We start from the raw sequence: 27,225 nt of genomic DNA on the forward strand, positions 1-27,225 counted from the left end.
TTTTCAATACACTCTCTCTCTCTCTCTCTCTCTCTCTCTCTCTCTCTCTCTCTCTCTCTCTGTCCGTTAACTATGATAGATTGTTCGTTTACTTTCCAAACAGAGAGAGAGAGAGAGAGAGAGAGAGAGAGAGAAGGAATGAAAAGGAGGCAAGGGGAAGGTAAAGGAGGGAGGGGAATAGGAGAGAATAAGGGACTGGAATGAAAAGGAAAGAAGAGGAGAGAGAGGGAAAACAGGGCGAGGAAGGAGTGAAGGGAAGGGAAGAAGGATGAAGGAGGGAAGGGAAGGAAAACTAAAGGAAAAGGGGTAAAGAAGAAAAATAGAGCGGGAGAGAGAACATACACTAACCTTTTTCATTACATAACTCCTTCCTCCTTTCTTTGCCCTTCTTACCGACAGATGGCGCCGCGATCTGATCCTTCCCTTGTTTACCTTCCCTTTCTGCCATAATTAGTCTCTGTGTTGCTCCCTTTGACCTTTGGAGTGTGTTACGTGACCTCTTGACCTCATGACCCCGGAACCCTTATATGTATGGCACTTTAGGTTCCTCAATGGCTAAATTAGGAAGGATTCTTGACCGGTTCGTTTCATTAGGATTTTACGTCATATTTGGCTATTTTATGTCTGTCTCTGTTTCTTTGGCTTATTTGTGTTTCTGCTTCTCTCTCTCTCTCTCTCTCTCTCTCTCTCTCTCTCTCTCTCTCTCTCTCTCGGCTCAAGTATCGGTGTCGTGGTCAGCCTTGGTCGCCGCCTCGTCGCCAGAAGGACAACGTCGATCTTAGGCAACAGGAGGAGGAGGAGGAAGAGGAAGAGGAGAAGCAACAAAGGAGGACGGAGAGGAGGAGGAGGTGAATAAGAATAAGCAGGAGAAGAGGGAGAAGTAAAAGAAGGATACAGGAGAGAAGGAGAAGGAAAAGAAGAATAAGAAGAAAGAGGAAGAGAGGGAAAAAGTGGAAGGAGGAGAAGGAAGAGAAATGGACACAGAAATTTTAGCGCTTCCTACTTTGGTTATATTTATAGTCTGTCTTGCACCTTAAGCAGATTTGTATGTCTTCGTATAGGTCATCTTTTCTTTTTATTTTTTGGTTATTCGTCAGTTAAGTTAATCAATTACTTAGATGTTTATTTGCTCTATAGATATCTACTTAATTTACTGACATATACTCATTTAATTAGACTTGACTGACTGACTGATTCGACCACTCACTCACTCACTGACTCACTTCTTTACTTTCTTGTTCTCTGGTTTCTTTATCTTCTTTATTTGACTTCTCTTATATTTCCACTTTTTTGCTAACTAACCAACTGACTGATTCACTAACTCTGTCCCCTACTTACTCATTTACTGACTAACCCAACTACTGACTGACTCACTGACCAACTAACTGACTAACTTGACCTTTTTCAATTAACCACTGTAATAGATTTTCGCCTCCTCGTTCTTTCTCTTCCCCAAGTTAGTCCGAATTCCTTATCGATCTCCATTTGGCATTTTCTACTCTAACCTTTTATCCTCCTCCTTTTTTTCTCTCTCTCCTCCTTCCCTATTGTCCTGCTTGTGATCCTCTTGATTGGATCGTATAAGTTATGCGTCATTGAGCCTCCTTTGTTGTCAGCCTCCCTCGGTGGTGTTTTGTCCCATTATTTTGTCTATTCTTTTTTCTTTCTTTCTTTCTCTCGCTTTGTGTTTTAAGTTTCGTTCAAGGAGATGACTGGGATGACTAAGCTGTTTCTCATCTCATTGTTGTTGTTTTTTGTTATTATCATTATTATTATTATTGTTATTATTATTAGGCTTTTATTATTACTCACGTGAGACGGAGGAGGAGGAGAGAGAGAGAGAGAGAGAGAGAGAATAAAATAACAAATATAGCCTTTTATTTCTCTTTCTGCCGGTCTATCTCCTTTTTTGTGTATCTTTCTTTTTCTTTCTTTCAAACCCAACAAAAAAAACACAATCCCTCCTCCCCCCTAAAAAAACCTAATCCCTTAAAACGAACCTAACTAACAACATGACCATTTTTTCTTCCACGCATTACAATTATTATATGAAGACGAAGAAAAAAATTAGTTACGTGGAACTGAAACATTCTCGCTGGCTTCCTCGGGTCACGTTTTGGGGGCGGAGGGGAAGGGAGGAGAAGGACGGAATGCGCTTGTCTGAGGGAAGGGTGAAGGAAGGGGAAGAGAGGGGATGGGGAGGTGAGTGGAGGGGAGAGTAAGAGGGAAAGGGGAAGAAGAAGAAAATGGGATGATGATAGGGTGGTAGAAGAGGAGGCAAAGAGGGGAATGAAGGAGAGAAGATAAAGAGGAGATTGTGAGAGACGAATGGAAGGGGAAAGAGGAGGGGAGGAGAGGGGAAGTGAAGGGGAATGAGGGGAGAGGCAAGGAGAAGGAGGGGAAAGCAAAGGGAGGAATGAAAGGGAAGGGGAAATGAGGTAGGAGTGGAAAAGGGAAGGTAAAGAAGAATGAAGGAGGAGGGTAAGGAAACGGAGAGGGTAAAGAGGAATTGAAAGAGGAGAGGTAAAGGGAAGATAAAGGGGATGAAGGGGAGGTGAAGGAAGATGAATAAGGAGGAAAGGAATATAAGGTAAAGGACAAGGGAGACGGAAGGTAAGAAGGAAGAACTAGAAAGATGAGAAAAGGCAAAGAATGAGAAAAGAAAGGAGAAAGTGGGAAGGAGAGAGAGAGAGAGAGAGAGAGAGATACTGGATGTCTCGTTAGAGGTTTCCGGAAGGGGAGGAGGAGGAGAGAGAGAGAAGGAGGAGGAAGGGAAGAAGGGGTCCGTCTGGTTTTCATGTCTCCTCACACACACACACACACACACACACACAGTCGCTCACGCACGCACCCTTTTGCACGCACGTGGTGTAATTATATTATTTTTTTGTTTTTTTTATATTTTTCATCTTGTTTCTTTTTCCTTCTTTCATAATTGCATCTTTTTTTAACTTTTTCAGCTTCCAGATTTTCATTCCTTGATTATTTTTTTTATTTCTTTACTTTCTTTCTCTTTTATTACTTTTTCTTTCTTTCTTTCTTCCTGTCTTTTTCTTTTTCTTTCTTCCTTTCTTTCTTTCTGTCTTTCTTTCATTCTTATTCTTTCTTTTTCTTTCTTTCTTTCTTTCTTTACTTATTTATTCATCCACTAATTTGCTTATAAGATAGTCATTCACGCATATTATTTTCATTATTCATTTTAATTTCCAACATTTTATCCATTCATATATTTACATTCATACATTTTCCCTCGTGTTGCATTCCTATATATTTGTTCCCCTTTTTATTTTTCCCTTTCCAAGAGTTTTATGACATGCAACTTATTACGCATGCATTTATTTCCAAGTTTTTTCTCTCTCTCTTTACATATGCATTTTCTCTTTATTACTTTATTTCCTTCCCCTTCCCTTTCTCCTTTCCTCCCCTTACCCAATTTTTCCTCTCCTCTTTTCATCCTCTTTCCCTTTCTTCGTCCAAAAACTTCCCTTCTCCTTTTCCTTCACTCACTTTATTTTATTTTCCTTTCTCCTTCCCTTCTCTTCCCGTTTCCTCCCTTCTCTTCTCCCCTTCTCTTTTCCTATTCCCTTCCTTCACTCCCTTTTTTTCTTCTCTCCTTCCCTTCCCTTCCTCTCCCTTTCCCTCCCTTTATCTCCTCCTCCTTTCTCTTCTCCCTTTCTCTTAATTCCTTCATTCACTTTTCTTTCCTCCTTTCCTGTTTCCTCCCCTCACTTCATTCTCCTTTCTCTTCTCCTCTTCCCTTCCTTCACTCCCTTTTATCTTTTCTTTCCTCTTTCCCTTCCCTTTCTCTCCCCTCCCCTCCCCTCATTCTCCATTCTCTTCTTCCCATCTCTTCCTTCACCCTCTTTTCTTTTCTTTCCTCCTTCCTTTCCTGTTCCCTCCCTTTATCTTATCCTCCCTTCTCTTCCCCCCTTTCTTCCTTCACTTTTTTTCTTTCCTCCTTCCCTTTCTTTTCCTCCCTTCTCTTCTCCCCTTTCTTCCCCCTACCCTCCCTGTATCCCGTTTTCCATTTCATTTCCTTTTTATGAGTCCGCTTTCCACATCTGTTTTTTCAGCCTCGTATGTTGGTTGTCCTTCCTCCCCTCCAGTGGTTTGTCCTGCTCACATCGCTTGCTTGTTTCATTTGTTTTATTTGTCCGCTTCCGCATCAACAAACAAACAAACAAACAAACAAAAGAGGACGACAGAGAGAGAGGGAGAGAGGAAAAATATATATGCGTTTGAGGTGGTGGTAGTAGTGGTTGTAGTAGTAGTAGTAGTAGTAGTAGTAGTAACAACAACAACAATAATAATAATAATAATAATAATAATAATAATAATAATAATAATAATAATAATACCTCACTAATCATAACCCTCGTGCAAATTTCCTATTGGCAACACTGACGAAAGGGGAAAGGAGGGAGGGGAAGGAAGGGGAAAAAATATGGAGGTCAAGGGAGGGAAGGGGAGAAGAGAGAATGAGGTGAGGGAAGGGAAGAAGGAAAGAGGAGGTGGATGAAGGAAGGGAATGGGAAGAGAAGAGAAGGTGAATAAAGGAAATAAAAGGGGAAAGGGAGGAAGGGAGAAGAGAAAGTGTGGTTAAGGAAAGGAAGGGAAACTGAGAAGGGAAGGTTTGATGAGGGGAGGGAAGGGTGGGTCAGGGGAGAAGAGAGAATGAGGTGAGGGAAGGGGAGAAGGAAAGAGGAGGTGGATGAAGGAAGGGAATAGGAAGAGAAGAGAAGGTGAATGAAGGAAAAGAAAGGGGAAAGGGAGGAAGGGAGAAGAGAAAGTGTGATAGAGGAAAGGAAGGGGAACTGAGAAGGGAAGGGTGGGTGAGGGGAGGAAAGGGAGATGGGGAGAGTGATTATTTGATAACTGTGTATGCAGATTACCTCCTCTTTCCCCTCTTATCCTCCCCTCTCCCCTCTCTCCCCCTTTCTCTCCCCTCTACTCCCTTCTCTCTCTCCCTCTACACCTCTCACTCCCCTCTCTACACTCCCTCACAGTCACTCTCTCCCCTCTCTACACCCCTCCTTTTTTCTCTCTACCTTCAACCCCCCCCACGCATCTTCCCTCTCTCCTCTCCCTACCCCCCCCCCCCCCCTCTCTCTCTCTCTCTCTCTCTCTCTCTCTCTCTCTCTCTCTCTCTCTCTCTCTCTTCCTCTCCTCTCCTCTCCCTCTCTCCCTCTCTCCCTCTTCCCTCCCTTCTCTCCCTCCCCTCTGACTCCTCCCCTCTCTCTCCTCCCATACCCCCCCTACTCTCTTCCCCCTTCTACCCTCCGTTTCTATCCTTCCCCTCCCTGCATCCCCCATCTCCGCCCCCCTTTCTCTCCCCTCGCCCCCCCCCCCCATTCTCTCTCCCCCACCATAAGTGCCTCGGATATTAAATTGGAGCGAACGAACATTAACGGAACGTATTAAAGGCGAGGGGCGGAAATATCTGATTTTCCGAACGCCGACGAGAGAGAGAGAGAGAGAGAGAGAGAGAGAGAGAGAGAGAATGACATTACCAAAAATATGTGTAACAGCAGCTTCGAATGTGTGTGTGAGAGAGAGAGAGAGAGAGAGAGAGAGAGAGAGAGAGAGAGAGAGAGAGAGAGAGAGAGAGAGAGAGAGAGAGAGAGAGAGAGAGAGAGACGTCACGTGGGGAGATGTCAAGAAGCCGGGAGGAGGAGGAAGAAGAAGAGGAAGAAGACGGAGGAAGAAGAGGAGGAAGACGGGACAGGTAGCCAGACAGGTAGAGGTAGGAAGGAAGATAAGCAAGAAGAGCAGAAGAGGAGGAGGAGGAAGAAGAAGAGAAGGGAGAGAGAGAGACACCGAGACAGATGACAACAGGAGGAAGAAGAGAGAGAGAGAGAGAGAGAGAGAGAGAGAGAGAGAGAGGGGAGAAGGAGGGACGCGTTGAGGTGTGCGCGTGCTCCGTGGGTGTGGTGGAGAGAGGGAGAGAGAGAGAGAGAGGGAGGGAGAGTCAGAGAGAGAGAGACAGCGAGGTTTGAGGCCCAGTAGTGCTGTTCGAAGCTCTGCGTTACCATCACAATCGGGGCGGTACGACTGTCACCACTCCACTTCCTAATCCTCCTTCGTCACCAAGGCTCTCCTCCTCCTCCTTCTTTAGTTCCTCTCTGACCACTGGACTTAAGGTTGGAGACGCGAAGCTCCTATTCTTTGCGGCTTCGTAAGAGGAGGAGGAGGAGGAGGGTTGAGTAACGAGACCCACGCCCATCGGAAGGAAGGAAGAGTGAAAAGGAAAAGGAATAAGAGGAAGAGGAGGAGAAGGAAGAGGTGGATTTGGTTCCTTCGTCTACAGTGGAAAAGGAAGATTTGTGTGTGTGCGTGTGTTTTTGCGTGCGTTTAGTGGTGAAGCCGTGCTGTGTGGGCGTGTCTACAGTGGGCGTGGTGGTGCAGCGGTGATGGTGGTGACAGTGGTGGTGGTGATGCAAGTTTTCAAGTGGTGGTGATTCTTGAAGATTTATACTTGTTCACTGATGCAGCACACTTGGTGGTGGTGGTGGTGACGGTGGGAGAGGCCTTGTGTGTAGTGGAGTTGAGGTGATGGTAGTGAGGCTGTGTTGGGTGGAGATGGTAGTGATGGTGATGGTGGTGGTGGTGTTGATAGTGTCAGAGTGAGGGAAAGAGAGAGGAAAAATGGTGGTAGTGACTATGCTGGTGTGTCCTGTGGTATGGTGATGGTGGTGGTGGTGGTGGTGGTGATGGTAGTGATGGTGATGGTGGTGGTGGTGTTGATAGTGTCAGAGTGAGGGAAAGAGAGAGGAAAAATGCTGGTAGTGACTATGCTGGTGTGTCCTGTGGTGTGGTGATGGTGGTGGTGGTGGTGGTGGTGGTGATTTTGGTGTTGAGGAAACTTATGAAGGCCGTAACAGGAGGAATGACAATCCACTTTCATTGTGGTGGTGATGGTGATGATGATGGTGATGATAGGTGTCTGTGGTGGTGATGGTGGTAGATGGATGGTGAGGAATCGTTGTAGTAGTGGTGATGCTGGTGGTGGTGGAGGTGGACAGATGTGGTGATGAATCAATGAGGGGATGATGATGATGGTGATGGTGATGATGGTGATGGGGTAGCTTTGGTAGTGATGAGGCAGATATTTAGTGGTGATAGTGATGCTGGTGGTGGTGGTACTGGTGGGATCGTTTTGGTGATGATGGTAAAGCCGTACGTTAGTGGTGATGGTGGTGATGAGGGTGTTGCGAGATCAGCGTTGGTGTTGTGTTGTCATAAAAGAGAGCGAGAGAATACAAAAGCGAGTGTTGCGTTGCGTTTAATTAGTCGAATCAAAGCAACTCAAATGAGAAGAAACACACCGCGCGCAAACACATCGGGAAAGAGAAAATGGGAAAGCGGGAAAGAGAAAACGGGAAACAGGAAAGAGAAAATGGATAAGTAGGAAACAGAAAATGGGAAACTGGAAAGAGAAAATGGGTAAAGTAGGAAACAGGAAAGAGAAAATGGGAAAAGTAGGAAACAGAAAATGGGAAACAGGAAAGAAAATGGGTAAATTAGGAAACAGAAAATGGGAAACAGGAAAGAGAAAATGGGAAAGAAAGAATAGAAGAAGAAACATAAGTGAATGAAAAATGGAAAAGATAGATGATAGAAACAGAAGCAAAGGAGAGAAAAATAAAACTGGGAAATAGAATAGAAAATGAAACGGAAGAGGAAAAAAAATGGAAATGAGAATGAGAAATTAGAAGACGAAACTACGGAGAGAATCAAAATGGAAAAGAGGTAAGAGAAGAAATAAATTAATGAAAGAAGAATGAAAGAGAGAAAGGAAAATAGAAAAAGAAACTAATTAGTAACGTGAGAACAACAACAACAACAACAAAGAGAAATGAGACTGCAGTGTTACCAAGACCGACGGAGAAAAAATCTTATTAAAAAGGAAACTTATCAGAAACACTCGAAATATGAACAAAGGAAGAAATGAACAAGAAGGAAATGAAGAAAAAGAGAAAATAAAAACAAACAAACCAGACAAAAGGAAGAAAATAAAAAGCATTGCAGTTATACCGAAACATACAGAAAGCGCTCATCCACATGCCTGATAAAAAAAAAAAAAGGAAATGCTGACCTAAAGAGAAGAAAAAAAGTATGTAGTTAAAAAAGGATGGAAATAAATGAGTAAGAAAGAGAAAAAGAAATACGTTGCAGTGATACCAAACTAGAGGAACGGAAACCCTCATTTACAACACCTGAAGATAAATAAATAAAATAATAATAATAATAATAATAATAATAATAATAATAGTAAATGTAGCTCTAACGACGTATTAAAAAAAAGTTCCATCAATAAAAATCATAAAAAAAAGGCAATTAGAAAAGAAATACATTACAGTGATACCAAAAAAAAAACAAAAAAAACAAACCCTCATTTACAAACCTGAAGAGAAAAGAAATACATTACAGTAATACCAAAAATAAAAAAAGAGACACAAACCCTCATTTACAAACCTGAAGAGAAGGTTAAAAAAAAAACAGACCTAACGGCGTACGAAATAAAAAGATCTTGTAAAACTAAGGAAGAAAAAAATAAAGATAAATAGCGTGTGTGTTGGAGCATAAAGGTGAAACAAACGTAATCAGACAGGTGCACAGCGATAGCCACTCACGGAACACCTGTCTTTGCTTACCTGTATGCCGTGTACACCTGGTTATCCGCACACACACACACACACACACACACACACACACACACACACACACACACACACACACACAAACAAATAGACACAAACTTAGGACTCATGTGGGAAAATGTGGTAAAAATAGAGAAAATACGAGCTTGAATCCATCCATTATAACACACACACACACACACACACACACACACACACACACACACACACACACACACACACTCTTATGATTTTCACCTCAAAGAAAACAACAGACTTTCTACGTGTATATATAACTGCAAATCAACTGAACTGTGTCTTGCTTATAGAGGAGTTAGGTGTGTTTGGTTTACTTTGCTTTCTCGTGTGGTGGAGGTTGGTTTTGGTGGCATCGTATACGGGCTGTTTACCTGCCTGCTGGTTTTAATTGCTGGTACCTTTGCCAAACTAACGGGAAAAGGTGAACGGTGAACGGTGTGGTGAACGGTGCTCTCTCTCTCTCTCTCTCTCTCTCTCTCTCTCTCTCTCTCGTCCGTCAAGCCGTTACGAAAGATGGTGGTGAATCTGTTGCCTTGTGCTTGTGAGAGAGAGAGAGAGAGAGAGAGAGAGAGAGAGAGAGAGAGAGAGAGAGTGGACAGACGAAAATTGGATGATAGAAACCCGATCGCCAAAGGAAAACAACGTTGGGATAGAAACACGAAGAGAGAGAGAGAGAGAGAGAGAGAGACAGAAGAGGTAAGAGAATGCCCTACTGTAACTGACAGAACTAAGTAGCCCCCAGTAGATAGAGAGAGAGAGAGAGAGAGAGAGAGAGAGAGACGTCGATCACTGTCTTCAGCAGCTGCATCCCATTATAACCTTGTATTGTCTCCATTCACCTTGATCCTCTTTAATTAACGAACGAACGAACACACACACACACACACGGAGGAGAGGAAAAAGTGCAAAAAAATAAGAAAAAAAGGAATTGCTGGAGGAAAATGAGGAAAGAGAAGGAGAATAAGGAAAGGGAAGAGAGAGAGAGAGAGAGAGAGAGAGAGAGAGAGAGAGAGAGAGAAATAGAAAGAAAAAATGGAGAAGAGAGAGACAGACAGGGACAGAGAGAGAGAGAGAGAGAGAGAGAGAGAGAGAGAGAGAGAGAGAGAGAGAGACAGGGACAGGGACAGAGACAGAGATAGAGAGAGAATATACCTACATACTACCACCAACAAACCATTTTTTTTTCTTGTTTTGTTTGTTTGTTTTTTGTAAGTCACACATGATAAAACTTTACATTCGCCTCAGTCCCATAAAACCGAGGCTCGTAGTAAATGGGACATAACAGATTCACGGCAAAACGGGACGAGAATCAACGGTACCGGACCCTAAGCTGAGCACTGTTTGGTAATAGGATTTTTCGCGGCTAACTGACTGACTGCACGACCGAGCTTGTTAGTGGCGAGGGGGAAAACTTGTATAATGGGAGCCCGGGGCGATTTTATAACAGGATATATGAGGTGGAATATATGTGTACGCCATTGATGTTGGTGTTGTTGATGTTTGTTTATACGCTGTCGTTGTTGTTTTCTTTACGCTGAAGTTGTGTATATACGCTTTTGTTATCTATACACCTTAGTTATTTTTTTCTCTTTATTCTTTCTTTCTCTAATCTCCTTTCTTTTACTTTTCGTCTACTTCATTATGTCTTTCATTTTCCTCTCGCTCATTTTCTTTCTCTTTCTCTATTTCCTCTTTCCTTTCTCCCTTCCTTCCTTCCTTCCTCTGTACACACCATTCTCATTTTTTCCTTCCCTTTAATCTTTCCTTCTCTGCTCTTCCTTTCCTTTACTTCTTCTCTACTTCATTATATCTTTCATTTTCCTCTTCATCCTTTCCCTTCGCCTCCTCTATCCCCTCTTTCATTTCTCCCTTCCTTCCTCTGTACACACCTTTCTCGCTCTTTTTCCTTCCCTTTAATCTTTCCTTCTCTGCTCTTCCTTTCCTTTACTTCTTCTCTACTTCATTATATCTTTCATTTTCCTCTTCATCCTTTCCCTTCGCCTCGTCTATCCCCTCTTTCATTTCCTCCTTCCTTCCTCTATACACACCTTTCCCTTTTCTTCTCCCCTTTCATTTCCACATCTTTTTTGTTATTTATATGCCGAAGTTGTTATCTATATGACGTTGTTGATATCTACACGCCGTTGTTGATACTTATTCCCAGCTGTGAGGAATTCGTGGTATACGGGGAAGGCTTGGGATAAAACGAGCAGCTTTTGAAAGATGTGTTAAGAGAGGGTGAACTCTTATGATTGTTTGGTGTTGTGCGTCTTTGTGCATTTGCAGGTGAAAGAAAAGTTTAGAAGTGAACAAGAACGTATTTTTTGTTGATAGCTTTTGTGTTTTGTTTTGTTTTTAGTTATTTTTTCGTTCGTATCATTGTCAGTATTTTTTTTTTAAACACGAGACAGACAGACAAACGTAATTTTTTTTTTCATGAGGAGAATAATAGGATTCGAAAACAACTTAGAACTTTCTTAAAACGTCAGACATACGAAAAGATAGATAGATGGAGAAATAGAAAGATAAAGAAACAAAGAAACAAAGACAGAAAGAAAGAAAGACTAAAACAAACGTGTGACTCAGCCGTGTGCAAAGAAAAAAGGAAAACAATGGAAAGAACCTGAAACCACAGATAGCAAGGAGAGCAAACAATACGAGAGAGAGAGAGAGAGAGAGAGAGAGAGAGAGAGAGAGAGAGAGAGAGAGAGAGAGAGAGAGAGAGAGATGAGCCTGACACTTCACATTGTTACATTAGAGATTTATAACCAGATTAAGAATGACGTCATGCTTAAAGGCGTGACGCAACTGATAAAAGGGAAGATCAGGTGAGTCACGCAACACCTGGGAAGGGATGAGACGGGACGGGATGGAAAGGGAAAGGACAGGAAGGGGAGGGAAGGGGAGGGAAACTTAATTAAGGAAAAAAAGGGAAAGTAAAGGAATAGAATGGGCACAAAGGGAAGAGAAAGGAATAGGAGGGTTAGGAAAAGTAGAGAAGGGAAATGAAGGGGGAGATAGAAAAGGGAAGGGAAAGGAAGGGAAGGCTGAAGAAGAGGCGGCAAATGAAGAGATAAAGAAAGGGAAAGGAAGGAAGAGGGAGGAAGGGAAGAGAAGGTAAAGCAAGGAAGAATTGTAAAGGGAATGGAAGGGAAGGAAATGGATGGGATAGGAAGGGAAAAAGAAAGGAAAGGATAGGAAGGCAAGGGAAGGAAAAGGAAAGGAAGGGAAGGGAGGATAAATAAAGGCATTCGAAAGGGGTAAAAAAAAAAAAAAGTAACAAAAGATAAGTAAAAGAAGAAAAAGATAAAGGAGAGAATAGGAAAGGGACACGAAGAGGAGATAGGAAAATACGACGTAAGGGAAGATAAGGGAATGAAAGGGAATGTGTTTCTCTGCAGATTTAGGAAAAAGAGAAAGAAAACAAGAAAAAAAGGAGACCCGGAAAATGGAGAGAGAGAGAGAGAGAGAGAGAGAGAGAGAGAGAGAGAGAGAGACTACTGATCAAATTTAGATATTAAAGAAGAGAAATTGGTAGAGGAGAAGGAGGACGAAGAGGAGGAGGAGGAGGAAGAGGAAGAGGAGAGCGAGGTTATGAGGGAAGGAGGATATATACGACTTTAAAATACACGACAGAGACCAGAGGAAAACATGCTCATTATCAGTATTGTTGTTGTTGTTGTTGTTGTTTTGCTGTCTTTAATTCTGTCTTCCTTTCTTCCTCTATTATATTTTTCTTTTTCTTTCCTCTTCGTCTTCCATTTTCTTAATTCTTCCCATTCCTCCCTTTTTTTTATCTTCCTTTCCTTTAACTTATCTCCCTTTCCTCTTTTTCTCTCTCCTCTTCCTTAACTTTACTTTTCTTTCCTTTCTTTCCCTCTTTTCTTAATTTTCTTCTTATTCTCCTATTCTTATTCCTCTTATTTTTCTTCTTATTTTTTTTCTTATAATTCTTTTCTCTTCCTTAACTTTACCTTTCTTTTCCCTTCTTTCTTAATTTTCTCTATTATTCTCCTTCTGTCCCTTTTTTTTTTCTTCTAATTATTACTATTACGAAGATGATGGTGATGATGATGATGATGGTGATAATGAAGCTCGCATACATCAACACCGTGCTTGTTAATTCCCATCCATTAGGTCATTTTTTTTCTCTATGACCTCTGAATGACCTTTACCTGATGTGGTGGTGGTGGAGGTGGTGATGGTGGTGGTGGTGACTTTTCTTTCTTTTCCTTTTCTCTTTACTCTTCTTCCTTATCTTTTCCTATTTTCTCTTTCATTCTCTCTTTTCCTTCTCTTTTCCTTTCCTTTTCATCCTTTTAATCTCTTTCATTTTCCCCTTCTTTCTTTTCCTCTTCTTCATCTTCTCTTAATTTCTTCCCTCCTCCCTTTCCTTCCTTCCTCCCTTCCTTCCTTCCTTTCTCAATATAGTGGTGGTGGTGGTGGTGGTGGTTGTGAATAAGTGAGGTGCTTTCCAAGTTTTCCCTGACCTCACTTCTTTTCTCCATGACCTTGTTCGACCTCTCTCTCTCTCTCTCTCTCTCTCATCCGTGTAAAAGAGGCTTACGGTGATGATAATTAAAATGAGTGGTGTTGATAGTGGTGGTGATGATGGTGATGAAGGTGGTGGTGATATTGAGGGTGATAATAGTTATGATAGTGATGATGGTGATGATAAAAATGAAAGTGATGGTGATGATGAGGATTGGTATGATAGTGATGGTGGTGATATTGGTGGTGGTGATGATGGTGATGGTGGTGATTGTGGTGGTGATATTGGTGATGGTGATGACTGTGGTGGTGGTGATGATGGTGATGGTGGTGACATTGGTGATGGTGATGACTGTGGTGGTGGTGATGATGGTGATGGTGGTGATATTGGTGATGGTGATGACTGTGGTGGTGGTGATGGTGGTGATTGTGGTGGTGATGACGGCTCACGGTCAATGGACAGATGTGAAGACAGGTATGTGACAGGCTGACAGGTGAAGGACTTACTGAATTCTCCTCCTTTTCCTCCTCCTGTCTTCTTCTTCCTTCCTTCCTTCCTTCCTTAGTTCCTTTCCTGCTAATTTTCTTCTCATTCCTATTTTACTCTCTCCTCATTTTCCTTCTTTTCCCCACTTTCTCCTTTTCTGTTCTTTTCCTTTTCCTTCCTTCATTCCTTCCTGACTTCATTTCACTCCTTAATTTCCTTCTTTCTCCTTCCTCAGTTTCCTTCTTTTTCCTCTTTCTCTGGTTTCTCTCTCTGTCCTGTTTCGCTCTTCGTTATTGCCTTCCTTCCAGTTTGCTTTATTTCCCTTTTTTTTCTCTTTCCTCTTTCTTTTTTTTCTCTCATTTTCTTTCCGTTTCCTCTTCGTATATTTCTCTCTTTCCTTCAATTCTCTTTTAATTCTTCTTTACTTCCCCCTTACTCTCTCTCTCTCTCTCTCTCTCTCTCTCTTGCGCTTACTTCTTTCTTTAAATCTCCTTAATAGATCCCTGTCCTACCCTTTCAATCACTATCTCTCTCTCTCTCTCTCTCTCTCTCTCTCTCTCCTCTCGCTTTCATGTAGCAATTCTCATTTCTGATTGTTATAGCCTCTCTCTCTCTCTCTCTCCCTTTCCCTCCCTCCCTCAATTATTCAGTTGGGTGGAGGAAGGGAGGAAGAATCGAAGAGAGAGAGATAGAGACAGAGAGCGAGAGAGAGAGAGAGAGAGAGCACCAAGTTAGTGTTGTGTGTGGTAGACAGACAGAGGGCGCTACAATCAATATTGACTTGGTGACCCTCTCTCTCTCTCTCTCTCTCTCTCCTCATCCATTATTTCTTGCTTTATCTTTCGTCGTAAAAATCTTACATTTCACTAGTTTTACTATTCTCTCTCTCTCTCTCTCTCTCTCTCTCTCTCTCTCTCTCTCTCAGGCAAACAAACAACAGGTATTAACAAACAAACGCGTAAACAAACTTCAGAGGGGCGAGATTAAGTTGTTTTCTTTATCCTGAGTCTTGAGGAGAAAGAGGAGGAGGAGGAGAAGGAAGAGGAAGAGGAGGAGGAGGAGAAGGAAGAGGAGGAGGAGGAGGAGGAGGAGGAGGAGGAAGTGAAGGGGGGAGGAACAGAAGGAGAAAATGATGACAAGAATATACTGTAATGAGAGAGAGAGAGAGAGAGAGAGAGAGAGAGAGAGAGAGAGAGAGAGAGAGAGAGAGAGAGAGAGAGAGAGAGAGAGAGGGCGCCTGAATAACACATAAATCCACTGTCATTTCACACTCGAGTTCACTTCCCAAAGAGTTAAATGAACGAAAACTTGAAACGCAGACGGAGAGAAAAGAGAAAGAGTTAACGAGAAATATTTTGGAAACGAAACTAAACAAAACAAACTTGAAACGGAAAATAAATAAACTCTTGAAACGGAAAAAAAGAAAAACTGAAACGAGAATGTATGGAACAAAAACGAAGCAGAGAAAAAATTAAAGGAAAAGAGTTTAAAAAAGAAAAGGAAAAAAGTAATAAAAAAAACAAAAGAAATTAAAAAAACAAATAAGCTCTTGAAACGGAAAAAAAAGAGAAAACTAACGAGAATTTATGAAACAAAAACGAAGTAGAAAAAAAGAAAAGGAAAAGTTAGAAAAAGCTAAAAAGAAACGAAAAATTAATAAACTCTTGAAACAGAAAATAAATAAAAAAAGTTACTAGAATATATGTAACAAAAAACGATGTAAAAAGAAAAGAAAATTATTAAAAAAACGCTAAAAAAACTAGAAATAAATGAACTTGAAGCGGAAAAAAGAAAATCAATAACGAGAATATATGTAACAAAAAAAAACCTTGGTAAAAACAAAAGAAAAGAGGAAAAGATTGATAAAAAAAAAGATTTCGAAGGTCATTGTATCGTGAAAGTGGATTTGGTGCGAATACGAGAGAGAGAGAGAGAGAGAGAGAGAGAGAGAGAGAGAGAGAGAGAGAGAGAGAGAACACACACAATAAAAGTTCCGAGTCTCGCGTTGGAAGCTTTAGGTCATCTGTTTTTTCCGTTTTTTTTTTTTTTTTTTTTTTTTCCCTCGCTCGAACGTTGGAGTTTACGAACGTTTGTGTATCCGTTTTCTTTCCTTACTTGTTTATTGTTGCTTTTTGCTTACTTACTTGTCACTTATTTACTTATTATTTCCTTCCTTCCTTCCTTCATAGCTTCTTCCCTTCCTTTCTTCATTCATTTCTTCTTTTATTCCCTTTTCTCTTTCCCTCCTTCTTTCTCCTTTCTTTATTTCATTCTGTCCCTTTCTTTCTCTCTCTTTTTTTCTTTCTTCCTTTCTTTCTCATTCTTTCCTTCTTACTTCCTTCCCTCCCTCCTTCATTCCTTATCACTAACTTATTATTTACTTATGATTCTTTATTTCCTCGCTAACTTACTCCTCTTTTTATTCATTTTACAGATTATGTCGAAATGATTTGACGTATTCATTTATTTACGATTATACTGAAACAAAAAATACCGATTGTGTGTGCGTTATGTCACAAGCGAACATGAGATAAAGATAACGATGCTTCTCATTCAAATAAATAAATAAATAAAAGAATCGTATATCAGATGGTAGTGGCGTCAGATGTCAGCCACAAACCGCAAATGACGCCGTAGATAAGGGAGGGATGAGGGAGGAGACAGAACGTGAGGTCACACAGGTAGGGAAATGTGACTAGAAATGTTAAGGAAAGATACTGAAAAAAAAAGTATTATAAGAAATTATATTCTGAAAATGAGACTTGAAATATACGAAATGTGAATTCTACAAACCGAATGTGACGTTAGCAAGAGATAATGACATTTTCAGGAAAACCACGTAAATAGATGAATATTCAGAAAATATATAAACCAAACGAAACAGGAAAGATATACTAACCGGGTGTGACGTCAGGAAAAGACGCTTTCTTAGAAAAAAAAAAAAACTAATTTACTTAACGAAATATATCTCCTTAGTTGTTTACTTGCAACAATAAACAATCAACCAATTAATCAATATCCAGAAAATGAACTTAAGCCAAACGAAGCCGTGAACTGAACAGCCCGAGTGTGAAGTCAGAACCAACAAGGAGGAAACACACACTGAGCCAAACAAAAATTACAATCCCACTCCGAATAAAAAACACCGAGGAAACAGACTTCAAGACCGAAACCGTAAACTCCCAAAAGACAAAGTGTTTTAAATTTCTTCAAGACGTGACGAAACACCATTAACTGTGTCGTCTTACACGGAGGAGCCTCGGGTTGGAGGAGGAGGAGGAGGAGGAGGCGACATCGGAAGAGGAGGAGGCACTGAAGGGAGCCATGGAGGAGGAGGGGGAAGAGGAGGAGGCGGAGGAGGAGGAGGCGGAGGCGGCGGCGGCTGGGGCACAAACATCACAGAGCCATCTAGCGTCGGTCTCGGCGTGGGAGTTTGCGGGTTTGGTCTCGCCGGCTTCTGTCCCGCCATGAACCTCGACCAAAGTGACGCCGAGAACAACAACAACAACAACGACAACAACAGCGGCAACAACAACACCGAGGAGGACATAGGGGGGCCAGGAGGGGGCGAGTTACTAGGCCCACCCCTCCTCCCATCCCCTGAAGACCCGTGTGATGGTGAGTTCGGGAGAGAGAGAGAGAGAGAGAGAGAGAGAGAGAGAGAGAGAGAGAGAGAGAGAGAGAGAGAGTAAAATGAGATTAAGGTATATAATGCGGGGACCGAGTGGAAGGAGGGAAGGGGAACAGAGAGAGAGAGAGAGAGAGAGAGGCTTAAGAGGCCGGCATTAGTGAAGGCTCAGAATGGATATAACAATGTAGTCTGTTTCCGGCACTAAAGAGGAGGAAATGGAGAAGGAAGAGGAGGAGGAGGCGGAAGAGGAGGAAGAGGAGGAGGAAGGAAATCGTGGTTAAAAATGAGCAGAATAAAAAGAAGTGAGAGAGAGAGAGAGAGAGAGAGAGAGAGAGAGAGAGAGAGAGAGAGAGAGAGAGAGAGAGAGAGAGAGAGAGAGAGAGGATCACAACATCGTAATAAAAGAAAATGAAAAAAAAAGGAAAAAAACAATAGACTCGAGAATAGGGTAGAGAGGGATGACCCCAGAGGATATTATTATTATTATTATTATTATTATTATTATTATTATTATTATTATTATTATTATTGTTGTTGTTGTTGTTGTTGTTGTTGTATAAGTTTTCCCATTTACCGCATTTCACACACACACACACACACACACACACACACACAAACGATCCTTTAGTTACAGATAAACACAAACTGATCACACCCACACACACACACACTCTCTCTCTCTCTCTCTCTCTCTCTCTCTCTCTCTCTCTCTCTCTCTCTCTCTCTAATAACGCCCGACACTTGCTCCTAATTAACCTTTCTTTTTCTCTCCGTCCACAGGTAAGATGTGAGGCTGAGGAGGAGGAGGAGACAGGTGGAGGGACTGTAAGGTAAGTGGAGGAAAGGGAGGGAGAGAGAGAGAGGGAGAGGCAGCAGTGGAGGCAAGTAAAAGATGAAAAAGATGGGAGAGACGTGGATAAAGAAGAGAAAAAAAGGTCATGAGAGAGAGAGAGAGAGAGAGAGGTGTATCCTTGAGAATGCATGGAAGGAAGCTGGAAGGAAGCCAGAACGAGGAGGAGGAGGAGGAGGAGGAGGAGGAGGAGGAGGAGGAGGAGGGAAACATTATAATAAAACATCATACCTACAAATGGACTCTAAGTTATTTAAATATAATGAAGAAAAAGATGAAAAAATAGAAAAAAAATTTGAATGGAGAAAAATGAGAGAGAGAGAGAGAGAGAGAGAGAGAGAGAGAGAGAGAGAGAGAGAGAGAGAGAGAGAGAATACAGGCGCCACATTCGTCAGCTTGATGAGTCTGTAGGTGGTGAGAGGAGGAGGAGGAAGAGAAGAAGGAGGAGGAGGAGGAAGAGAAGAAGGAGGAGGAGGAGAAAGAGAAGAAGGAGGTCATAAGGGAGAAGGCAGAGGGAAGGAAAATGTAAGGGAAACTGCAGGGGACGAGGAGGAGGAGGAGGAGGAGGAGGAGGAATAAGGTGTGTCTGAGGGAAGGAGGAGGAGGAGGAGGAAGAGGAAGAGAGAAGATGTATACAGCGTCTCTATTCTCCTCATTTGGACCACCCTCTTTTACCTCCTCCTCCTCCAACTCCTCCTCCTCCTCCTCCTAACTTCAGAAGAGTGGGTGGGGTCAAGAAGGGAAGAGAAGAGGGAAGGAGGAGACTGAGAGAGGGGGAAGTGAAGGAGGAGGAGGAGGAGGAGGAGGAGGAGGAGGTGGCATAAAGGAAAGAAGGAAGGGTGGAGAAGAATGTTTGTGAGTGACGTGGAGGGCTAGAGAGAGAGAGAGAGAGAGAGAGAGAGAGAGAGAGAGAGAGAGAGAGAGAGAGAGAGAGAGAGAGAAGGGGGGAGAGGGAGACAAACCATTCACATTCGTCTATTAAGAAACTGGGTCGCTCCATTTATTCCTTTATTTTCCATCCCTTCCCTTTTATTCACTTCCTTCCATCCTCCGTTTCATATATTTCCTCTTTTATCATCACCCTCCTTATTTATTCCATTCTCTTTTCCCTCCTCTTTCTCTGTTTTCAAAGGCTGTATAGAAACTGAAGGGGCATTAAATTTGACTAAAGAATTCCTATGTATTTATGTATGTATATATATAAGTATGTATGTATCAATAATTATAAGTATGTATGTATGTATGTATCAATATTTATCTGTATCAGTTAATGTCTTTGTTCATCAATGTATCTATTTTTATATCTATCTATCATTCTCTATATCCATTTTTCTTTCTATTCATCTATTTTTATCTATCATCTATATGTCCGTCTAGCAGTCTATCTATCTTTCTATCTATCAATCTCTCTTTATTTTACTTGAGATATTTAATGTGAACTTCGTCTTGTGTGTGAACTTTCTAAACATAATTCTCTCTCTCTCCTTTCTTAATTAGGTTACATTACATCAAAGGCTCCTTGACATGTTCATAAAATGCCTTACTTATATTTGTTTTGACGAGCAATATATACTCTCTCTCTCTCTCTCTCTCTCTCTCTCTCTCTCTCTCTCACACAGCTGCTTAGTCGAGGATAGCGTTGCCAGGTCGCTTGATAATTTCCTTCACACCTTTCCTTACCTTTCCTTTCCCATCTACACCATCTCCACTTCCAATCTTCAAATAGCAAATGGAAAAGGCGTATCTAATCTCATTCCTTCTACCTCTTCCCTCCCTGGCGTCTCAGAAGGGAAGGAACAGGAGGAAGAGGAAGATCATTAGCGTTTTCAAATTTTCCGCTTTTCACGTGGGCTCGCAATCTTGCCTAAAACCATCAATGAGATTATCTAAACCAGTCTCGTCTCTATTTCACGCCATCCCTGGAAACTAGAGAGAAGGAGAGGGCGGGGAAGAAGTTAATGGGTAGCCTGGACTCTCTCTCCCCCTTTATATCCCTTTACGTAACGTGGAGGATAACGAGAAATAAATGGAAATGGGAAAAGAATGTAGAGAGGTATTTGGTGGCATCTGGTCTGGGGGGGAACATGTGACGGACCTGGTAGCATGGTAGTGTTTTAATAAGGTTCTCTCGCGGCCGGGCAGTCTGAGTTTGGGGTTCGCGGAAAGAGGGTGAGACTGAGGGCTTGCGCAGTGGTGATGGTGGTGATAATGGTGATGACAGTGGTGGTGACGGTAGTGATGGTGTTCGTGGTGGTGAGATGGAGTGTAAATTCATCACTAAACTTTACTTATGACTTTGAAATAGGAGAATGATGCTGGTTGTGGTGGTGGTGATGGTGATGACGGGTGGTGACGGTAGTGATGGTGTTCGTGGTGATGATATGGAGTGTAAATTCATCACTAAACTATACTTGTGACTTTGAAATAGGAGAATGATGCTGGTGATGGTGGTGGTGATGGTGATGACGGGTGGTGACGGTAGTGATGGTGTTCGTGGTGATGATATGGAGTGTAAATTCATCACTAAACTATACTTGTGACTTGGAAATAGGGAAATGATGCTGGTGATGGTAGTGGTGGTGGTGGTGATGGTGATGACAGTGGTGGTGACGGTAGTGGTGATGTTAGTGGTGTTGATATATAGCAAAAATTCATCACCAAACTCAACATGTACGATTTGGAAGCAGAAAAATGAGAGGCCTGGTGGTGGTGGTGATGCTGGTGGTGGTGTGGGTGGTGATGATAGTGGTGGTGTGCGTGGTGATGACACAAAGCAGAAATTCATCACCAAAGTCAACTCGATATATTAGAATCAGGAAAAGAAACACTCGTGGTGGTGGTGGTGATGGTGGTGGTGTAATTGGAGTTTGTGGTGGTGTTGACTCATTGACAGGTGGTGGTGATGTATGTGGTGATGACACAAACCAAACTTTCATCACCAAATCCAAGAAGCGTGATTGAGAAACAAGGAAACGAAACTATAATTGTGGAAGTTTATAGTGATGGTGATGCTGGTGTTAGTGGTGATGTCAGTGGTGATGGTGATGATAGTGGTGATGATACAAACCCAGAATCTCATCACCAAACCCAACACGTGTGATTTAAAGCAGAAAAAAAGTATCAGGAATTTGTTATATATGGACATTAACGTAATTTTTCACAGTCTACAAGTTCTTAATGTATAAAAAACAATGAAAGATGACATTGATTCTGAAGCAAAGAAAGAAAAAGTTAATATCAGAGAGAGAGAGAGAGAGAGAGAGAGAGAGAGAGAGAGAGAGAGAGAGAGAGATTCACAGTTCCGTTTAAATGTTAGAATCTGTACTCCATAACCTTTGCTTACCTTGACTTCAATCTCCAAACAGTCATTTCTTGATATTATTACAGGCAAGGGTATCAATTATAAGGGAACACAAGATAAGGTTACATGTTTACTCTCTCTCTCTCTCTCTCTCTCTCTCTCTCTCTCTCTCTCTCCTTCTTTCTTTCTCTCACTCTCTTGCTTTCTTACCTTCTCTCTCTCTCTCTCGACCAGTCACAGCACTTTTTAATTTACTGTTTCATAAGTTACATGTGCGCAGTCTCTCTCTCTCTCTCTCTCTCTCTCTCTCAGCGTCATCATCCATTGTTACAGCATTTTATTACCTCAGTCTTTTCATAAGTTGTTGCAAGCGCCGTGAACAGAAGCCCCCAAACAGTTTACATAAAAATATTAGCAATTATTTATGCACAGCCTCCCTTTGTGAATGGTTTATACGCAATCTCCCTTTGTAAATATCAGAGGCATGTCTTCCTGCTGTTATTGTTCATTGCTAATTCTTTTATTGCAGACTAAACACACACACACACACACACACACACACACACACACACACACACACACACAATACAACATGGCTATTATACACTTTTCAATCTTCATTCATTCTAGACGGTGTTTTTTCTTTGTCTACTGAAACAAAATGAATTAATTGAGGAAGGAAAGGAGAGCGAGAGTTGCTTTGAAATTAAATTGTTTCTGTTCATGTTTTAAGGGAGTCTAGCTTCAGGGCAGGGAAGTATACGTATATATATTTCTGTCGTTGTTTATTTATATACATTTTTTGTGTGGAAGTCCGCTCGTTGTTTTCACTTAATTGAGCTGTCAGAGGAGAGAGAGAGAGAGAGAGAGAGAGAGAGAGAGAGAGAGAGAGAGAGAGAGAGAGAGAGTAAATAGGAAAAACAAAAAGGAAGGGAGAAAGAAAGAAAAGACAACGAAGAGAGAGAGAGAGAGAGAGAGAGAGAGAGAGAGAGAGAGAGAGAGAGAGAGAGAGAGAGAGAGTCTTTTTATAGGTTACTGTGACATGAAAACAAGCATAAACAAAGGACACTTGTGAGCTTCGTTTACGTCATCATTATTATTATTATTATTATTATTATTATTATTATTATTATTATTATTATTATTACATCAAATTCCTACTCAAACAACACCTCCCAGCTATCCCAAAATTAACAACAATGACAAAAATATAATGCAGACTTTCACACGATAAAATACAAAAAAAGAATAAAGTAATAAACAGCTTAACTTCTCTCTTATGAAAGGTCAAAGTCGAGAAAGTTGATTAAATATAGAAATGACACATTGTTCTGGATATTATGAGAAGCGCAGCGTCATGGGGTAAGGAGAGAGAGAGAGAGAGAGAGAGAGAGAGAGAGAGAGAGAGAGAGAGAGAGAGAGAGAGAGAGAGAGGATGCTGCCTAAGATCTGAAGGAACGTGCTGAATAGGGAAGTAGATAGATAGATAGACAGAGAGAGAGAGAGAGAGAGAGAGAGAGAGAGAGAGAGAGAGAGAGAGAGAGAGAGAGAGAGAGAGAGAGAGAGAGAGGATGCTGCCTAAGATCTGAAAGAACGTGCTGAATAGGGAAATAGATAGATAGACAGATAGATGGAGAGAGAGAGAGAGAGAGAGAGAGAGAGAGAGAGAGAGAGAGAGAGAGAGAGAGAGAGAGAGAGAACATCAGGCAGTGAGTTAGCAACACACACACACACACACACACACACACACACACACACACACACACACACACACACACACAAGCATATCAATACCGTACCACCTGATCTATCTCACCTGACAGTACTCTTAATTAGGTGAACTCCTCCTCCCCCACCTCAAGCCTCACCTGTATTCTCTCAACCCTCCACTTTCCTTTCATTCCCTCTCCCTTCTACTCTTCCTCCTGATTTCCTTTTCTTTCTCAATTATATCGAGTCTCACACACCAACATTCGATAAGGCATTCGTAGAGGTTGTGTTAGTATTTCCACGGGTAGTTTTATGAGTCTGGTGGTAGTTTGACAAGGCTTCCGTACCGTGAATGTGAAAAAAATCATAAGAACCCGACTAATCTGCTTTGTGGACTTTGGAAATTGCTGTGAGAGACTGAAAGGGTTGAGAATGTGGGCCTAATTAGATACCTGCCTTTATCCCTTTCCCTTTCTTTTCCCTTCCTTTTCCTTTCCTTCTCTCCTTACCTGTACCTTCACTCTCACTCTTCCCTTCCTTTTCCTTTCCTTCTCTCCTTACCTGTACCTTCACTCTCACTCTTCCCTTCCTCCTTTCTCTCCTTACCTGTACCTTCACTCACTTTTCCCTTCCTTTCCTCCTTTCTCTCCTTACCTGTACCTTCACTCTCACTTTTCCCTTCCTTTCCTCCTTTCTCTCCCTCTCCAGTCAAGGATTTTAAAGGAATATAAGGATGGATGAATAGCAGATGAGTAGCTACACGGACCTATTTTGTTGCCTGCCTCAAATCGTCGCCCTTTCTTTCCCTTTCCCCGCCGTACCTTCATCTCCATTCACCTCTTATTCATTTTAGCTTCACTTCTCCCTTCCTTTCAATCTCTTCGTCTCTAGTCAAGGATTTTAAAGGGATATAAGATGAAAGAATTGGAAAAGACGTAATTGTTACCTGCATCCAACTCTTTCCCTTTCTTTTCCTTTCCTTTTCCTTTCCTTCCCTTTACCTCCACTTATCTATTAGCCTTTCACTTTCCCCTCCCTTTCCCCCTCTCTTTCCCTCTCTAGTCAAGGATTTTAAAGGAATATAAGATAAGGAAAGAATAGCCAAGGACCTAATTGTTACCTGCCTCCAATCTTCATCCTTTTCCTTTCCTTACCTTTCCTTCTCTCCTACCGATACCTTCACTCTCTACTCCCTTCCTTTAATCTTTCCCTTCCTCTCCCGTCAAGGATTTTAAAGGAATAGAAGACGAAAGAACAGCCAAGAAGCACACAGCATAATGAACCAATTTCCCAAACTTTCGTGCATGACAAGACGAGACAAAGGGCTTTAAAAGGATGTGAGAGGACAAAAGAATGTCAAAGGAGCACATAGAGTCTAGTGAAGGATTGTTATTAGCTCACGTGCATAATATATAAGAGATGAGAGTCCGTGGTTTTAGAAGAATTGTAATAGAGGATAAAAGATTCGTTATATACGTGATAAACAACATATTGAAGAAGGAATCATTATTATTATTATTATTATTATTATTATTATTATTATTATTATTATTATTATTATTATTACTATTTCTGTTGCTGTTTATTAGATGGTACTGTGATTTTTTTTTTTTTCATGTATAAGTTCGTGAATTAATAAAATGTAAATAAAACTACATAGAAAATAAAATAGAAATAATAATAATAATAATTTCACAGCAGTTATAAGGAGAAATATGGGATTCTACATGTCTAGACACCTCGTTATAAAGAACTAGAACAACTTCCATATAACGAACTAGTGCTGACATTCTGAAGTGGACAACAAACCCCGTTATAAGGACATACCACATACCGAGGTGTCAGCATCAGACCCCAAAACCTCGCTATAACGAAGGCAGACTGTGATGGGTGGCTACCTCAAACATCTGGACCCCGAAATAAAGAACACACGCCTAATACTGAAAAACACACACAATAACTACTACATGCGAGGCTGTGTACGTGTGTGTGCGTGTCTGTGTGCGTAAAACTATCCCCCTGAAGACTCTTGCATCTCTCCGTGTGCGTGTGCGGGGGAGACAGGAAGAGATAAAATTACTTACACGAAACCGACAGACAGACAGACACTCAGCCATGCCCGAGGAAGGTAAAGTATACGTGTGTGTGTGTGTGTGTGTGTGTGTGTGTGTGTGTGTGTGTGTGTGTGTGTTCTTCCATCGGTTCTAACTGGTTTTGAAGGCAGAAGAGGATGTGGAAGATGTCAGACGAGGAGGAGGAGGAGGAGAAACTAAGAATGAATAATGAAGCAAATGAGAATGAGGAAGAGAAGGAGGAGGGAAGAAGAATAATGGGAGGAGGAGGAGGAGAAGCTAAGAATGGATAATGAAGCAAATGAGAATGAGGAAGAGAAGGAGGAGGAGGAGGAGGACGGAGAGTTACAAGAAAATGAGAAGAGGAAGAGGAGAAGAAGAGGGGGGAAACGAATAACATAGATGAATGGAAGGAGAATGAAAAAGAGAAGGAAGGAGAAAGAAGAAAGAGGGAAGCGGAAACGGAGAATAATGAAATAAGAATGAGGAGGAGGAGGAGGAGGAGGGAAGCATAAACGAAGGAGAATTGGAGAAAAGAAGGATGCGTGGGAGGAGGAGAATAGTTAACGAAGATGAATGGGAGAATAGATGAATGCGGAGGAGGAGGGGGAGGGAGGGATAAATGCAGGAGAATGGGAGCAGAGAAGAATATGTCGGAGGAGGAGGAGGAGCAGGAGGTAGAAGAGGAGGTGGAGGAGGAAAGTTAACGGGTCTTTTTTGAGTGTGTGGGTGTGTGTTTGTGTGTCGAGAGGTTGGAGAGTTGTAAGCGGACCATCAGACAGGTTTGTTCTTGGACAGTTAAATAGTAACGGATAGTACGAAGCCTTATTCCCTCCAACAAGACATTGATTCGTGGTATATATTTTATTGAAGGTGGTTGATGAAGGGTGATTGATGGAAGTTAACTGTGTATTGGTGCGGAGGATAATGACAGAAATGCACAAAAGATATTGAATTAGTCTTTTTATAACGAAAACAAATTGTAGTATAGTTATATATATGGAAGGAAATAAATGAAATATAGCTAAGTCGCAAGAAAATATATATGTAGGTTACGTAGATGAAATAAAAGCCTTGATATAAAAAAAATGTTACCCTATTAGAAGCAAGATAGATATACTCTAGATTAAAATCAAATCTACGAAAAAAAAAATCAATATAAATTAATTGTACCAGCATGATTGAAAAGAAAATAAATCACAGCTCAAAATAAATATCTGAGTTATATTCTTTTGTCTGAAACTCGCAGGAATTATTACACGCCAAGAATTTGATGAAGGAAAGACGGAAAAATAAGAAGAAAAAAAAAACAGGCAATGAGTGTAGCTTGGTAGTATATAACCTTTGATACAAATTCCCGTGTGACTGCCCTACATATTTCGCGCGTGTGTGTGTGTGTGTGTGTGTTAATAGTATGTAGTATTCAGTGTATGTATTGGTTAAGGAGGGTTGGTATAAAGCGGTAAGTATTGGTGGTAGTAGTAGTAGTAGTAGTAGTAGTATCCTTTATGCCTGTTATAAAGATTCTTCAAAATGATGTTTTCTATGCCCTCTCTGGCCTCAATCCTCAGAAGGCTTATGGACCTGATGGAGTGCCTCCTATTGTCCTTAAAAACTGTGCCTCCGTGCTGTCACCCTGCCTGGTCAAACTCTTTCGCCTCTGCCTGTCAACATCTACCTTTCCTTCTTGCTGGAAGTATGCCTTCATACAGCCTGTACCTAAGAAGGGTGACCGCTCCAATCCCTCAAACTACCGTCCTATTGCTTTACTTTCTTGTCTATCTAAAGCTTTTGAATCAATCCTTAACCGTAAGATTCAAAAGCACCTTTCCACTTCTGACCTTCTATCTGATCGCCAGTATGGGTTCCGCAAGGGGCGTTCTACTGGTGATCTCCTAGCCTTCTTAACTGACTCTTGGTCCTCCTCTTAGCCGTTTCGGTGAAACTTTTGCTATTGCGCTGGACATATCAAAAGCTTTTGATAGGGTCTGGCACAAATCTTTGC

The 27,225-nt window shown here is 41.5% G+C and overlaps 1 protein-coding gene across 8 annotated transcripts in view; it reads left to right on the forward strand.

Moving 5' to 3' along the window:
* Positions 1-5,995: 5,995 nt before the first annotated feature.
* Positions 5,996-27,225, forward strand: part of LOC126981458 (guanine nucleotide exchange factor DBS-like) — an 80,613-nt gene continuing 59,383 nt past the window's right edge. Inside the window, exons 1-2 of one of the 8 annotated variants that reach the window (XM_050832511.1) lie at positions 5,996-6,045; positions 16,091-17,274. In XM_050832511.1, the coding sequence (XP_050688468.1) occupies positions 17,124-17,274 (151 nt within the window). In that variant the 5' untranslated portion in view covers positions 5,996-6,045; positions 16,091-17,123. Of the gene's footprint in view, positions 6,046-16,090; positions 17,275-20,239; positions 20,349-24,846; positions 25,277-27,225 lie in introns of those variants that run through there. The other 7 variants (XM_050832514.1, XM_050832513.1, XM_050832518.1 and 4 more) reach the window with 7 other exon arrangements.

Source organism: Eriocheir sinensis, chromosome 48 (genome assembly GCF_024679095.1).
Source record: "Eriocheir sinensis breed Jianghai 21 chromosome 48, ASM2467909v1, whole genome shotgun sequence".
Taxonomy (NCBI): Eukaryota; Metazoa; Arthropoda; class Malacostraca; order Decapoda; family Varunidae; genus Eriocheir; species Eriocheir sinensis.